Genomic DNA, 17850 nt, shown 5'->3' with positions numbered 1-17850 from the left:
CAACACAGTACTTATCATCTGAGAAACTCTGAGAGGAGTCTATCAGAGATTTGGGTTGAATAAGGAGGTAAAGGTGGAAAAGCCCTTTCAAAGGTCATTTAGCCCGATCCTATGGTTTTAGAGAGGATGCTTAGAGAGGCTAGGCTCTGTGACTTGGCCTACCACATCTAGCAGGCAGTAGAGCCAGCACTTCTGACTCCTAAGTCCCCTTTACCATGTAGCCCAAAACTGAAGGATGATGGGAATGAGGAGGTAGCAAAAAAATGCTATTTAAGGCCATGAACTTTTAAAAAATGATGATAACCACATTTTAATATAATTGGTTTCCTCTGTACTTCCATATATTTTATTTCATCCATTTAAAAACATGATTCTGAGAAGGGACTATTGACTTCAACAGACTGCCAGGAGTCCAGGACACAAAAAGGTTTACCCCTGGTTAAAAGTATCCCAATACAAGATTTGTAGTTTCCCTTTTCTGAGCTGGATTACAAATCTTAGAGGAAAAACTTCGGCTGTGAAGTACACTGGTATATGACATTGAAAAACCAAAGGGAAATCAAGAAAAGAAAGGGAAGGACAATGATCTCTCTTAAATTCTGAACTCCATTCACTCTTACTCCAACAATCCACTTTCATGTCAGATGACCTTGAAGCCTAAAAACATTTCCTAATCTAACAAAATGTTTCCCAGGACTACTGTATATATATTTTTTAAATTATAAAGCATTTATTTTTATTTTTTTCCATAAATCATTTTGGGGGTGTTTTTTTTTATTTATTTTTAGTTTTCAACATTCACTTCCACAAGTTTTAAATTTTTTCCTCCCTCCCCAAGACAGCATGCAATCTGATACAGGCTCTACATATACATTCCTATTAAACATTCCTATTTTCACAGTAGTCATATTGTATAGAAGAATTATAACAAATGGGGGAAACCATGAGAAAGAAAAAAAAGTCTATTCACTCTGCATTCAGACTTCATAGTTCTTTCTCCAGATGTGGATGGCATTCTCCATCATGAATCCTTTGGAACTATTTTAGGTCTTTGCATTGCTAAGAAGCGATGTCTATCAAAATCAGTTATCAAACACTGTGGCTGTTACTGTGTACAATATTCTCCTGGTCCTGCTCACTTCACTCAGCATCAGTTCATATAAGTCGTTTAGGGTTTTCTGAAGTCTGCCTATTCATCACTTCTTACAGCAAAAGTTTTCCATTACATTCATATACCACAACTTGTTCAGTCTTTCCCCAACTGATGGGCATCCCCTCAATTTCCAGTTCTTGGTCACCACAAAAAGATCTGCTGTAAATATATTTTGTACATGTGGGTTCTTTTTCCATTTTTATGATCTTTTTAGGATACAGACCTAGAAGTGGTATTGCTGGGTCAAAGGGTATGCACATTTTTACAGCCCTTTGGGCATAGTTCCAAATTGCTCCCCAGAATAGTTGGATCAGCTCACAGTTCTACCAACAATGCATTACTGTTCCAACTTTCCCACATCTTCTCCAACATTTATCATTTTCCTGTTTTGTCAGGTTAAGCAATCTGACAGGTATGGTGTGGTACCTCAGAGCTGTTTTGATTTGCATCTCTCAATTTACTGCACATAATTTAAATCAAATATGACCACCTAGAAAACAGACTTCTGCTACATCATTAGTCAGAGAAATCCCCAAATAATAGTATATTTAGCAATTTCTACAATCAAAATTATCCTGTGACTCACTATATCAAACTTATGTATAACTTCTTAGTAAACTGTCCCTGGGCTGCAGTCATAGATCATTTGTGCTGGAAGGAACCCTAGAAATTATTCAATCCAAACCCCTGATTTTATAGGTAGGGAAACTAAGGCTTCTAGGGCATATATTAGAATGAAGAGTCTTCCGTTTCCAAAAAGAAAAGTTTCTAACCCAATACTGTTTGGACAAGTTGGATGGTACACTTGCTCATGAACTGTCATGTTCTGATCATTTTTGCCTTTTAATTTTAGTAATCCTAGGGGAAAATAACCCACAGACCACCCACCTCATTCATTCCTCAACCACCACCTCAAAACAGAAAGAGCAGAGGCTGGCTGGTTCACAGCCAGTATTCTTTCTCCTCACTATATCATTCTCAAATCTATACTACGGGAAAAAAGTGGGCACTGGCATACAACTGCATCTTGAAATGAGAGAACAAGTAGAGCCCATAACCCTATTTCACTGCTAAATGAAACAGACAAAAAATACATAGGTACTGTAAAAAAAACTGCCAGGCTGATGCTGGAGTTAATTCGTCACCATTCAATGAAGCACCAATGAAAATGATATTAAGGAGATTCAGCATGACTGGATGTGGCACAGTGGGCAGAAATCTGGCCCTGGAGACAGGCTGCACCTCAGCTATCTGTGGCTGTGACCTGAGACCAGTCCCTTAACTTTTCAATGTCCCAGGTCATTCTCTGAGACTCTGAGCTGCTGAAGAAGTGCCAACCTGAGTTCCTACACCAATGAAATCATAGGTCCAGTAAAAATAATAAAATAAACTGTGACTGGAACACTGATCAACTCAGCAGATTCAGACAGTATACATACAACTAGGAATGTATGGTAAGTTCTAATCTCCTCCTGACATGCTTCCCTGAGTATTTTTTTTTAAGTTGGACGCAAAGAACCAGAAATGTCAGCAATTTCTTTGCTCTTTCAAATTTGTCTTTAGTCAGCTCTTAAGAGTTCAGTCCATAAAGGGGAACCAGAGTGTAGGGCCACAGCAACAAAGGTGTGCACACTTGGGCAAATTCTCATTAAGCTAGACTACAAAACTGACTTTCTACAAAGCATGGCTGGCTATTCCACAAAGCCAGTGGATAACCATTTGTAGCACCTTTACTTCTACCAAGCCCTAATCACAGACAGACAGAGGTTCCAGGGACCTAGGAAGGCAACCAGAACAATCTAGACCTAGAGAGGAATACCCCTCTAAACATTCCAAACAAGTGTGATCCAGCCTCCACAAAGATCTCCAGAAACAAGGAAAGTCACTATAACAATACCAATAATGATCATTCATCTACTAATTTAAAGTTTTCAAAGCCTATGTTGTTTCATTTAACCCTTGCAATAATTCTATAAAGACCAGTACCAGGCTTACCTAATACTGCCGTTTCAGAGGTGAGAAAACAAAGGGTTAATACTACCTCCTCGGGTAGTCTGCTCGACTTTGGAAAGCTCTAAACTGTGAGGAAATTTTCTGCACTTCATGCTTAAATGTGTCTCCTAATAACTTTAATCCATTGCTCTTAAGTTTCTGACCCACTGAGGTTAAGTGGAATCAATTTAATTTCTCTCCACAGAGCAGATAATTCAAATACTCAGCAACCACATCCTCCTCAAGTCTCATCTTCTCCAAGCTAAACAAACTCAGCACTTTGAACTGATCCTCATAGAACAACAGCCCCAGTCCACTTCACCATCCCAATCATCTCCCTCTGTGTATCTGTCAACATACTACACCCAAGAGGGGCACCAAACCAGCAGTCAGAACCAACTGGGTCTGAACTGTTTGACGTAAAGTCACTATGACTGGACCCATTATAGTGCCTCCAATCGATTTTCTTAACACTAGAGGACAATGCTGACATTGGGAGAGGGTTTTTCTTCAACAGTTCTCTACTCCAATGGAATCCTAAGTCCAGTCTAAATGAAAATAAAATAGAATGCCTAGACTTGGACACAATGTTTCTTCCATATGGACTTTGACCAGAGTAGCGAGGTATTATTCTGTTTACTGCCTGTTTCCATTCACGTGAACTCTACCATTTCAACGTCTAAAACAAAATGCAGTATCTTTGACCCTGCAAGTGGTTCTTGCTTCCCAGATTCCTAATTTTAGTTATCCAATTCTCCATCACCCAGGCTTGAAACCTAGAATCATATGGCTTCTTATTCCCCAAACCCGGGGCCTAAGTTCTGCTGATTCAATCCAATTCAACAAATAATTCACCTAGTACCTTATGTGCAAATCCTTATTTTCTATATTCACCACACCTGGACCATCATAATAGCCTAAGTAGTCTCCTCATGTGCAGCTAGATTAACCATCCTAGAATACTAAAGTCACCACATCATTCCTGAGCTCAAGAGAGACACAGAAGGAACCTCAGAAGTCATCTAGTCTCACTCTTCATTTCATAGATGGGTAAATGAAGTGAGACATATAGCCCTAATGACTTTCCCAAGATCACATTACTAATTGGTAAGAATGCTTGAGCCTAGAATCCAAAGTTCCTGATTCCCAGTCCAATGTCCCATTCCACCTTCAAAATAAAGTATGACCTTCTGGACCTTGAACACTTTGGCCCCAATTACTCACAATTACAATTACCCTTCTATTTCTCTCCTTTGATGGAAACTGTCTGCTCCACCCAAAATGGTCCATTCCCAGTCCCCAATAGGCCTCGAACACCTTTGCCTATATGATCTTCTTTCTCTGGGACCCTTTCTACTTCCCTGTTATCCAGATAACCCAATTCTTTCCATCCTTCAAGATATGGTCCAAATAATACTTTCTTGGGGAAGCTTCCTTGGCCAATCCAACCTGAAGTCAATCTCTCCTTCCTTTGACCTCCTAAAAGCCTTATCCCACTCATTTAGCATTTGTCTTTTTGCATGTCCTTGTCACTTAGCAACTCTGAGTCTCAAGTTTCCTCATCTCTAAAATAAGGAGCTGGAATTCATGACCTGTCAGCTCTATACCCATCATCGTATATGTACAGAACTTTCCTCCTTAAGTAAATTGTAAAATCCTAGGTATTCACCCATATTCACTGATTACCAATCTAGCTTACACAGCACAGTAACCTGCAAAGAGCACAAAGGCCTAGGCTCAAGTCCTATTTCTGCAACTTACTAGCAACATAACCTTGGAGAAGTCAAATCATCTCAGTCCCTGAGCATCAGCTTCATCATCTGTAAAATGGGAATAAAAATCTGTTTACAAGATTAGGGTCTCTAAGGGCTAGGGCTGAGGCACTCTTATCTTTGCATCTCTCTCTCACATCATCACAAGAGGCAGTGCTGCACAGCATGAGACCTGGGACCATGGCCTTTACTGGCCATGTGACTTTGGATAAATCTCAAGCCTCCATTTCTTTATGTGTAAAAAGGGTGGTAGAGGGGAGATGGAAAAGTTGGTAAATTAGATTCCCCCTTCTGCGATTGTGTGAAATACTTAAATTAAACTTGTGTTCTAGAAGACTATTCATTGCACCAGAAATTAAGGCAAATTCCTCTCCCGGCAGCTGTGCAGGAACTAGAGTCAGGCTCTTCCTTATGTCACTTTTGAAAAGCAGCTGCCAGGTCACAGAGACCCTTTGTTCCCTACAATCTCATATCAAATGTTTGCTGGCCAAACTAAGATTCTTGGGGTTTCACATTCTAACAGATTGGTGGAGTTGCTTGAGTGATGCCTTGGGAGAGTTTTCCTTTCATGCACAGAAAAGAATGAAAGGCAGGAACTTACAGACCCTTCTTTAAATTAGTCTCCCTCTCTACTCTAACACCAAAAAAGTCCAAAAAGATGCAGACCATTGTGCTCCATTTGGGATACATCTAAAGACAACTTGTGTCCCATGAACTCTGCACAATTTAAACTAGACTGACACACCTGAGGTACTAAATCTGAAACCGTTTTAGCACAGTACTGAGACTGAGTTTAGGGACAAACAATGCTTTTCAGAATTACAAAATCTAAGTCAAAAGGGACCTCAATAACCACCTAATTAAACCCACAAAAACCTATTTTTACAGCTATTTATTAAACACAGACAGTTATTAAGCACTGAATTTACTCTAATTACTGAAATCAGAGATTAAGTCCAGTCCCTTCATTTTGTAGTTGAAGCAAGCAACTAAAACCACTCCCCAAAAGTGAAATGATTTGTCCAAGGTCACCTACACAATCTATCAGACAGAGTGTCTTGCCCTTGAATCAGAATAGTAGGATCCCAATTTATAATAACTACATAATAATTGCTAATGTAGAAGAGTATAGTCTAACAGAGACAGAAAATGCTATGCTATGCAAGGTCTAAAGAAAGATTTCCAACTTTAGGGAGTGGGGGAGAAATCACATACATAAAGTTTCATGGAACAGGTGGCAGTTGAGCTAGGTCTTGAAAAATGATTAATATTTCAAAGATGATTAATTCTCCACATAGCTAATTCCAATCTATTTGTGCAATAAAGAAAGGGGAGCAACAGAGATAATTGAAATTCATTGGTAATTCAAATTCCTAAAACTTGATCATGGATGATATGAGAAGGAAAAGTGACTAATTTATTTTTATATCCTTTCCCCAACTCCTGTCATCCTCCCCCCACTGCACCATGGTACAAGGAACAGCAACAAGGAAGAAAGATAAACAATTATCCGATAAACAATTATCCTACAGCTGAATAACTGAGTACCAATCAAGAAAACATTTGTCCATGATCACTCTTCTCCTTACATTTTGAATGACTTAATTAATAACAGTACCCTAAATTTTTTCCTCCACCTATATCTTAAAACATAGAAATATTACGAATTCCATAAATGAATTTGGGTAAAGGCAACTAATGAATATTCACATTTTCCAATTTTAAATTAAAATGACATCTTTATTCTATTTATGTAAATTTAAATCTATCATATCAAGCATCTAAAGCAATGAATATGCTTCAGCAATTGAATGCATGTAATTCTTCATTACAAATGAGTCATTTGTCTTCACAAACTAAAAATTGCCCCATCCAAATTGAATTAACGAATACAGTAAGTTAAACTATAGTGACAGATTCATAACACTTCATCTCTGAAGAGAAACTAAGTCTTCCTGGTCCACCACTCTAGCTAGCTACTGCACTACCTAGATGCTCCATCAATTTGGCTAGGCTGATCCACAGAAAACAGTTGCAGTCCATTGCCAACTTCACAGGTTTTTGTTGCTTGGGAAGAGCTGCACTAAATCAGCACAGACCTGGAGGACCCAGAGTTACCTCCAACACAAGATGAAGAATTAAGGGGGGGGGGGGGGGGGGGGCGGGGGGGGGAGCTAGTAAGCCAGAATCCCGGGCTCAGACACTTAGCACCCACCCAGAAACACCTGGCCGTGTAACCTTGAGCAAGTTACTTAACCCCAATAGCTTTAAAAAAAAAAAATGAATTAAGGGAGCCTCACTGCATAATCAGTCATATTCATAATGATAGAGGCACTCCATGACCTAGGCAGAAATGCATTTACAATATTCTGTATTTACCAAAAAACAGAAAAGGTGGACAAAACACACTACAAAGTTTTTTTTAACAGAGTTCAAACAAGGCTTTTCGGATCTTAGAGAGTCAATTAACCAGAAGAATCCATTTACCAGAATACTCTATTCCAAAGACAATACCATAAATCTCAGTTACTGTATTTGACTCTTCTTATTAAAGGGGTAACAGTATTTACCTATCTAATGATCACCTTGTGGTTTTCTCCTTTAAAAAGCCCACATACTGCATGTGAAAGATTACAACTATCATGTGTAATATAACTATACTCCAAAAGTTTGATTGAGGTATTTTTTTTTTTACCTTTTAATTAGGAGAACTTAATTAGAACCTAAGCAACTTTTCTGCCCTCCTTCTCCTCAACTCACTGCTATTTCTCTGACAGTGTTATTCATTAAAACTGAAGGACCTATTTGAGGCATACAAAATAAATTAGGTTAAAAAGAATACTTGACATAATACTTAGAATATTTAAAGAGAGAGGCTATGGGGCAGCTGGGTGGAGCAGTGAGTAGAGCACCGGCCCTGGAGTAAGGAGGACCTGAGTTCAAATCTGGCCTCAGACACAACACAAAAACTAGCCGTATGACTTTGGGCAAGTCACTTAACCCCAATTGCCCTCCAAAAAAAAACAAAAGAGAGAGAGAGAGAGCCTAAGAACTTATTTTCACTATTGATTCTGTTCAGTCATTTTCATTTCTAACAATATGGATGAAATATCAACATATGAGGGATCATTTGTGATTAGTCCTCTCCGACAGATGTGCACTAGAAAACTCGTTTACAAAATGAAAAGTCCATGTGTGGGTTGGACTAAATGCCCTCCAAAGCCCCTTGAAACTCAAATTCTCTAAGACACTGATGGCAAACATTCAAATGTCACTTATGGCCTACTACATGCAAAGTACTATCCTTAGGAAAATGAGATAAATATAAAATAGTCCCTGCTCTCCAAAAGTTTTACATCCTGTTACTTTTCAGAGAAATAACATGATTGGAAAAAAAAAAAAGACGGGGGGTATTTCATAGAGTAGAAGAGCATGAATAAAGATTAGAGAATCAGGGAAGGTGGTAAAAAAAGGAAAATAAAAACATTCCATCACAATTATCCAAGTTCGGCTTTAGACACTATGAGTCAGAAGTGTTGGGAAACACCTAAGTGGGGATGCAAATCTCAAACTTTGATCATAGCAGATCTAGATTTGGGAAGTTATCTATGTAGGTAGATAAAATAGTTAAAACTAAAGGAGTGAATAACTTGGTCAAGAGACAGAGTGGAAAGGAAAACTGAGACTAGAACCCTAAACAGCCGCTTAAGGTGTTGAGAAGAGAAAGAACATAAAAGGAACATAGTTGAGAGAAAGACAAGTGGAGAGTGACATCTCAGAAATTAGGGAAGGGAAGGATCAAGCCCAGGCTAGATACACAAAAGGCAATGGAGATTGTTTTGTTTTAAAGCCATTTGATTTGACACTGAGAAAAGTCATTACTGAAAAAAAAAAGTTTGAGGACAGCTAGGTGGCACAGTGAATAGAGCACCTGCCCTGGAGTCAGGAGGACCTGAGTTCAAATCAGACCTCAGACAATTAACACAAAAACTAGCTGTGTGACCTTGGGTAAGTCACTTAACCCCAATAGCCCTCCAAAAAAGCAAAAAGAAAAGAAAAAAAGTTTTGAAAAGTTATTAGTCTATTCTTAGAATGGCAATGTCATACTTATTAATGACAAAAAAAATCCTATCAATAAATTCCTTGTATTAGCCAATACAGAAGTATTATCCAATTTTATCCCTTTTTGAGAGCCAGGTAATATACTGAAAAGAGAACTGAAGAGTCAGAATACCTGATTTTAAAGGCTTAACATTGCTGGGGTAACAAATACTGATACACCAACTTAATGGGGGCAGATGTGAGAAAAATGATTTGTAAAGCAGAAATATAAACTATTATTTTAAAACTCACTAAGTCTTCCTTTTCAGCCATGGTTCTTTCAATGCAGTCAGCCTGGTATATTAGATGCCATTCAATCTCATTCTAGTCTTAGAAGAGAAGACCAAGCTAAAGAAAGGAGGAAAGGGAGCACTTTGATACAGGGAAACAAGAACCCACTTTACATTGAAATCCTCAATTTTCAAATAACATTCATATATACATAATAGAAGAAATTTCCACCATTGAATGAATGAAGCCAGGTCTCTAAGGTCTTTTCTTAGTCTGAAGGGGACTTTTTCAGAAAACTACCCTAAACTTAAAAAATTTTAAAGGTACAGTTATAATACACGAATTTAAATATTCTCTTACCACACGGTAATATTCCTTACCCCCAATCCCAAACATCCATTTAAAAAATGCAGAATCTAACTGTAATTGAATATATTTGCAAAAACTCTAGCTTTCTAACTAGTAAGTAGGTATACGCCTCAATTCTCTATATCAAGCATGGATGAAAAATAGGATGTTCTGATTAATCTCCATGACAATTCATCAGGGATTCTGAGAAGGAGATTGATACTTTCAGGATGGTTTGGATCAGACAACCTCTAAATTTCTAAGTCTGTGATTAAAATGATTCTGTGATCAAATATTCTGTTTAATAAAGCAGCCATACATAAATGCAGGGAGACATATACAATTCATAGTGAGACAGTATGGTGTAGTTCATAGAGCCTTGGACCTACATTCAGGAAGACCTGGATTCAAATCTTTTCTCTAACCTTTGCAAGTCACTTGACCTCTCTAAGGGAATAATACCTTAGTGCCTAATTCACAGGGTTGTTGTGAGGTTCAAATGAGATGGAGATGATGATGATGATGGCATCATTTATTTAGCACTTTGAGGTTTGCAAGGCAATTTACAAATATTCACTTATTGTATGCACACAACACCCCTTGGAGGTAAGTGCTATTATCATCCCTATTTTACAGAAAAGGAAACTGGGGCTGATAGAGGTTAAGTGACTTGCCTAGAGTCACACAGTCTAAGGCTGGACTGAACTCAGACCTTCTTGACTCCAGGTCCATACCTTTATTCCAGGAATCTATAAACTACCACCCACCAACCAAATCCAACTCACAGCCTATTTTTATATGGGCTGTGAGATAAGGATGGTTTTTAGATTTTTTTAAAGTTTTATTTGTATTTTAAAATATAAAAACCTTTCTTAGCTTGCCAAATGCCAGAACCCAACCCCTACACTAAAACCAACTAGCTATCTAAATGTATGGAAGACATCTCACAAATCTCACAGTGCTATCTATATAGGTATTAGTTACAATTCCTATAGGGGAAAATAAGTTTTCAGAGATTTAGGCTAAGGTTCTATTGAATATAACTTGACCTCTTGTGATTCAAAGATTCTTTAAATTGGCCGACAGATGTCACACTGAACCCATTATCACTGTAAGAGGACCACAGAATTTGGGAAAGTGACCATAGAAATTATCTGGTCACATTCTGATGTGGTAGAAGAATGCTAGCTAGATACAGAGTTTGAAGAGCTGGGATCCCAATCCTGGTTCTGCCACTCACAGCTTGTGTGACCATTAGGGAATTACTTAATCACTCTGGGTTCCATTTTCTCATTTGTAAAATGAAAGTTGGACCAGATGTTGTCTAAGGCTTCTTTCAGGAAACTGAGAACCCAAGTTTTAAGTGACTTGTCCAAGGCCACACAAATAATAAGAACAGTCCCAGGATCATGTGAACTCTTTTTCTCCAAGCCCAGTGACCTTTCTACTCCCAACAAAGAACATCTAGTAATAGTTCCTATTATGCTTAAAGGTTTACTAAGCATTTTAAATACACAATTTCATGGGATGCCCACCCATGGGAGGTTGGTATGGTAGAGGTAGCAATACTGTAAGAAAGCTTAACTAGAAATTACTATATAATTACTTGAAGGGAAAGAGTAATTTCAGTGATTCATGCCAATATCTGGTTTCCTCCAATGAGTTTTAAGAATCCCTTTTGAGGATTATTTACCCTGTCAGTCTTCATAGTCCTGAGGAACAGAATGCCACTATTCAGTTTAAGAATCATTTTCTGCCTATAAAACATGCTTCAACCTCATCCCATATCCCATTCAGTGGTTTCTCTAATACTTTCCTCTGGTACACATACAATTCCCTTCCACCAATCCCCACACACCTTCTAAAGACTGGGTCAGTGGATAAATTTAAACTTCATAAGTAGAGAACTACATGCTTGGCATCAAAGGCACCATACTCATATACTCATTTCAACTCAACACCCAAAAATGTAGGTTAAGGTATCAAGTTAAAAAGCATCTGTGTTTCCAGTATTTAAGGTCTTGCTCACACCATTTAAATACTCAAATTATAGGCTACCAATATATAAGTAAGTCTAACTACAGAGTAAATGAATTGCCACATCAATTGTAAGCCACATAAAGAAAAAAGCAAACATACAACTAAATTACATGTAGATATATACATATATCTATATATAAACACATGCTTATTTTATACATATAACATAATAGCCCACAAACTAAAACTAAGTTATTTGGTTTAGCAAAATACTGCTTCATTTGGGAAATATGAATTCATTCTCTTCATTCAAAGCACCAAATTTGCATTCAAAAAGAAGCTTCCTCTCCTGAAAAATCTGGTTCCTGACTCTGTTTTAAAATAGGGAATATGGAGTGCCTTAAGCCATGAAGGCATAGGTAGGTTGGTGCTTGGAAAGACCTCCAGAGACAACAAGATAATTAGGGAAGGCAGATAATGGGGAATATTACTATACTAGAAAGAGCATAGATCAAGACTACCTATGTGACCCTGGATAAGGTTAGCTGCTCACTTCCAGGGACTAGATTTTCTCACGTGCAAAATACAGAGATCGAAGTAGTTGATATCTAATTTTCCTTCCAACTCATTATGATCCCCTGCAGTGGAGCTGATCTTATGAACTAATCCAATGGGTCCACAGTGGTGAGAATGAAGAAGTGGCATGAATGAAGAGAATCCAACAGTACCCACCAGTTTTGGAGAATGAATTTCTATTTCCCCTCGTGCATTCACTGTGGCAAGCGTGATGTTAACAAATTTCTTTCTTAACTGGTTAAGCATTGAGCTCACACTGTACCAAAGTCTTATATATATCTTGCATCAGAAATGGAATAAGCAATGATGAAGCTCTATTTTAAATATAGCCTACTATAGTTATCTAAATTCCCCTAAGACTTATTACTTCCTGATAGACTACTCTTAGCTCCTTGCTTTATCCCTTGCAGTGTTATAAACTCAGAGACTGGAGGTTAAGGAACCTGGCAGCAGGAGTTAATCTGCATTCTCACAACTCAAATGAAGTCATTTATCCAGTACTGATGTCTACTCCATTTGCTTATTCATTAGCCTATAAGAAGAACTAGCCTTCTAACCAGTTCTCCTCCAACCTACCATTATCACACAAAAGTGGGCTGAGGTTCTAAAATGGCATGCCAACAAAGTACATGGTCTGGCAGGTCCTAGACCAAGCTGAAAAAGCTTCAAGCACATCCTGTACTTGAAGGATTGTTTGTCTTTTGGTGGAAGACCAGCCTTAAGAGAAGTTCAAGTTTAGAGAGCACACTGGCAAGAGGAGGATAAATTTTTTTGGTGACAGCAACTCATGAAGACTATATACGAAGGAGCAGGGCTTTCATTCACACCTACAGTAGAAATGATAATTAATAACAACAAGGGCTATCACTCTATAGGGCTTTAAGGTTTGCAATTTACACATGTTAAATCATTTGATCTTCACAACAAACCTGTAAGGTAGGTGCTATTATTATCCCCATTTTACAGATGAGAAAATGGTCAGATTGTATTTGAGGCATCTAAAGTCGGTATTTGAACTCAGTACTTCCTGATTCCAAATCTATGCTCTATCCACCTCATCACACAGAAAACATGTGAGAATAGCCTAAATGTTATAATATCTGATAAAATTGAACATTAAAGCATACTCTTTATAAAAGCTAGTCTTTGTAACTAAAAACTACTGTTACACTTTTTATAAAATCGAGAAAATGTTCGACGCTTATCTAATTTGACAGAAATGACTATTTGCTTGTTTGTTTAATAAATATGTTGTTTACAGTCAGGTTGTGTATCTACCAGGGAAAAAAAGGTTTACAATGGAAACTGTGATCTAATTTTAGCATGAGCCACATTATTGAAATATACAAATGGGAAATACAGGGAGAGCTTGATTGTCATGGGGGTTTCCAACAAGGTGCTTTCCCCTGATCATTTTTGGGTCCTAATCTGTTCTGGTCTCTAACCATAATTTACATACCAACTGAGGTCCCAAATTTAGAAGAGAGATTTTAAAACAAAGAAATGTAACAGACCAAGATCTAAATGAATTTTTACTCAGGGATATGTATACAATGTTGATGGGTACAGAGGACTCTCAGACTAACATTTTCCTCATTCATACTTTGTTATACCATATATACTGTGGAAGGCTAGCAAGCACAAAGAAAAAAAAACAGAGACTGAGATAAATGAAATTTCTTATCTCTAACAACCTCCAACCATAAGACTTTCTGGAGCTCCTCTCCCCTACCATAATGTACACACCTTCCCTCAGTAAGTAGTAGGCTCCCTCCACAAATTATTAAGTAGTCACTTAGGTGTTTCCCTGTTCCCTTAAAGGCCAAGCTCTCTCTCCTTCAGTTTTTTTTTTTTTTTGTTTGGGATCTACTCCAACCCTCTCTTTTAAAGGGCAGGACCCTAAAGCCAGGCCAGGACTCCTGGGCCTTGGCTCAGGAACCAGGTTTGTGGCCACTGGACAAGTCAATCTTTTAAACTATGCACAAGTTTTCAGTCATCATATCTGACATGCCACAGCTTGGGGAAAAACCTTTTCAAGAGACAAAAATCTATCCACTGGCATCCAGGGGAGTAGCTTCACTCAGCCAGTCTTCTTCAGAGCTGCAGTGATACCTCAGTGCCCTCAGGCCCTCACTGTAGTCTAAGACTACAAATTACAAGGGTTTCTTTAAGAAAAAGTTGCCTACACCTATAAAGTCAGAGGTCTAGAAAAAAAAAATGCAACAAAACTTCATCTTAAAAACCTAGTAAATGTCTGGGGGGGGGTGATTATGAATCACAAAACACCAGGGTCAGGTGTGATCCAGTAAAAGTGTGCTGAATTTGGAGTCACAGGTTCTTCAGTCAGCTTTAGATTCCCATTTTACCCTTCAGCAAGTTACTTAATCTCTGGGTTTCAATTTTTCTCATAGTTAAAATGAGAATCTGGGAAAATCTTAAGATCCCCATTCTAATGTATGGGTGGTGTGACCCTAAGCAAGCCCCTTAGCCTTTCTGAGATTCAGTTTCCTTCCTTGTGAAGGGAGTTCATAAAAGCACGGTAAGGAAGAACTGGGAGGATCAAATAAGATAATACAGGTAAAGTGCTTAGTAGCTATTATTATTGCAATCTAACACTAAGCAAGACTTCGTAAGAAAAGTGCTTTGTAACCATCACCACCATCATTATTACTACAAGCAAGAGAAAAGGAGATGACAGTTCAAAAAGAAATCTGGCCAATCAATTTCGGCAGAGTTAACACAAAAGTTCCATATTCTAGCTTTTCCAAGTATCAAGGAAGGATAGAGAAATCATCACATGGTAATGCATTTGCAAGGGAGGTTAAAGGTCACCACACAGCATATTTCAATTTCTTTAATTGGGTGTAGCATCTGCTTATTAAAAAACTCATTTGAGGTTATATTTTACTTTCTGCCATTTCCTCCTCGGTAAGTTTGCAAAGTTCTGATGCAAACTGAAAGCATTCATTGAACAGAAAGCAACTGAGAAACACACAAACAACCAAATCTGCCCGCACCCTACAAAACCACACCGAGACCACATTCATCTCTTCCCCTCGTGTCCAAAGGAAAACATGTTGTAAAACTCTTTCAAATGCTCTATGCCCCAAGTGTGCCTGCCCAACGAGAGTGAGTGAAATGTGCTCCACCTAAAGGCTCAGCCTAACACAAGGCAGCTGAAAACAAATCTCGGCAGCAAGATCTCAAACAAGCAACTCCTATTTATCTTTTGTCTCATTTCACCAACTTTGTTCTATGAACAAAATAAACAGGCTTTTCTATGGGAATTCCCTGAGACTTGAAGTTCAGTTAACCAGACAAGATTGCTTCAACCAAATTCCTAATACTCATAAAATGTGAAAACTTCGACAGGCTTAAAATCTGCATAAAGAACAGTTTCTTGAGTGTGTCCATATTTCAATGGGGTTCAATATTCCATAGAATAAAATATTAAGTAACTGTCATTTTATTAAAAATAGCCTGGAGCCTGAACTGCTTCCAAACCTCCTCTTCTGTTCTTACAAGTCAAGTGGAAAGTTAACTGGTGTAATTCCAGAACCAAGTCCCAGTTCAAGTCCCCCTCACAGAGAGCTGTATAGGATGTCCTCCAGCAAGACCTCCAATATCTCTGGCAGGGACTAGGTTAGATGACCTTTAAGGTTACTCAACTCTAATATTCTAAGATTTAATCTGTTCAGTTACGTCTGACTCTTCATGACCCCATTTAGGATTTTCTTGGTAAAGTTACCGAGTGTTTTGCCATTTCCTTCTCCAGCTCATTTTACAGATGAAGAAACTGAGGCAAACAGGGTAAAGTGACTTGCCCAGGGTCACAGAGTAAATGTCTGAGGCTGGATTTGACCTCAGGAAGATGAGTCTTCCTAACAACTGGTTCAGGACCCCATCCTCTGCACCACCTGGCTGACCTCTCCTCTACTTCCCCTTCAACCCACAACCTTGGCAAGTTCCTACAACTTATCTACTCCTTTGCCACTGAAGGATTATGGGGGCCACTACCAAATTAAGCTCTCTGTGGGGGCTTTCATTCCTTCTGAGCAATCCTTTAACATGATGAGGATTTAACTAGTATGAGAACTCTTTCCAAGAGGTCTACAGAATTTATGTGTGAGGCTCCAGGAGGTTATTAGCACAAGATTGAATAATTAGTAAATGTCAGGGATAGGTTTTGAACCGAGTTCTAGCATACTGTTCAAAGTACTGCCTGCCTCCTTTTACTTATCTCTTATTCTCATTTCCCAACCCTCTCTTCTCTCCTTGATTTGAGCCCATCCCTCTTCCCTCACTCTTGGCAAATACACCACTTTAACCTTTGAGACCAACAATATCTAAGGTCATCCCATATGATCTCTCCCAACTCTTATCCTTTAAGACTTGAGGGAAAAAGAAAGGAGATGGCCTCCCTTCTCAAACCCAGTTTGGTAAACTGAGGCAGGGTTCAAATAGATGGCCTCCATGATCTTTTCCAGCTCTAGATCTACAGCTATACACCTTTCTGTGGCCTCTGGAATCTTGCTCATCAATAATACCCTCTCCCAATCAACTCATTTCTGTGAAATGCACCTGCTTTGAACACATGAGCTCCCACTTGTTTTATGCATGGCAGCAGAAAGGGCAACAGAGCAATGAAGTGAGTAGTTCTGGTCTGGGTTCTGCCACCATCTCATTATAGAAACTTGCGTAAGTCACTTCCCCTTTGGTGGCATCAGTTTCCTTACCTGTAAAATGAGTGTAGAATGAACTCTAAAAAGGCCTTCCCACTCAAACATTCTACTTTTGACGTACTAATGAAAGCAGCGTGACAGTATAAGGAATGCTGGAGCTAGAGTCAAATGATCTGGGTTTGAACCTCATCTTCAGAGGCTTATTACTACATGTACAACTAGGATCAAATCCATTAATTTCTCTGAACATCAGTTTCCTGATCTGTAAAATGGGGAACTACCACATCTATACTTATACCACCCACCACAGGGCGGTAGTGAAGAAAGCGTTGTTGACTTATTCTTACAACAACAAACAAGAAAGTGAGATGTTCCACAATCTGTGCTCCCTCCAGTAGCAGAGACAGTCCTCCTAAGCTGGTGCATGCAACTGCTTCAGTATGACTTACATATCACAACCAGGAATTTTCCAATGCCTCCCACCAAGCCTGACACATGTTACTAGTATTTGTTGACTGATTCTAGCTTTTGAATAAAATTTAGAGTGATGGTTTGACAGGAAAGAAAAAAGCATGCAACTCTAAACTATTCTATTAAGTTTAACTCAAGTAATTAGAATGTCAAAGAAAATAAGTAAAATAATTGTTGGAGGGGCTGCAAAAAAAAAAAAAAATAACAAAAACCCAGGCACACTGTTGGAGGAGCTGTGAATTAGGAAGAGGTGCTAAGCCCACTGAGGGCCAATACCTTTAAATGTCTGAGGAACATTTTTTTCATGAATAAGAATAATAATGTCCCCTTAAGACCTTCTATTTATGACATGTCAAGTGTTTCACAATTATTAAATCATTAATCCTTTCTAGACTCTGAGAGGCAAGCAGGTAGCAATAATTAACAACTATTTTGTGAGGAAGAAACTGCAAGAGAATTTTATCAAATAGCAGTTATTTGTAGAATTCAGCAACCAAGCCAGAAAGATTCAGGTTTCCTAATGCTCCCTTCCATTCTGATAATT

The 17850-nt window shown here is 38.5% G+C and overlaps 1 protein-coding gene across 2 annotated transcripts in view; it reads right to left on the bottom strand.

Moving 5' to 3' along the window:
* The window catches only part of RRAS2 (RAS related 2), an 88835-nt gene that overhangs the window by 15317 nt on the left and 55668 nt on the right, over positions 1 to 17850 (bottom strand). The window contains exon 1 of one of the 2 annotated variants that reach the window (XM_069091158.1): positions 9271 to 9306. The exons of the other annotated variant lie outside the window; for it this stretch is intronic. Within the exon in view, the coding sequence (XP_068947259.1) occupies positions 9271 to 9291 (21 nt within the window). The 5' untranslated portion in view covers positions 9292 to 9306. Of the gene's footprint in view, positions 1 to 9270; positions 9307 to 17850 lie in introns of those variants that run through there. 2 annotated transcript variants of the gene reach the window in all.

This window comes from Petaurus breviceps, unplaced genomic scaffold, assembly GCF_028583685.1.
Source record: "Petaurus breviceps papuanus isolate PSGF00001 unplaced genomic scaffold, PetGlider_PUasm1.0 188, whole genome shotgun sequence".
In the NCBI taxonomy this organism is placed as follows: domain Eukaryota; kingdom Metazoa; phylum Chordata; class Mammalia; order Diprotodontia; family Petauridae; genus Petaurus; species Petaurus breviceps.
The sequence above is the reverse complement of the archived record's forward strand: the minus strand, read 5'-3'. Positions and strand labels throughout refer to the sequence as shown.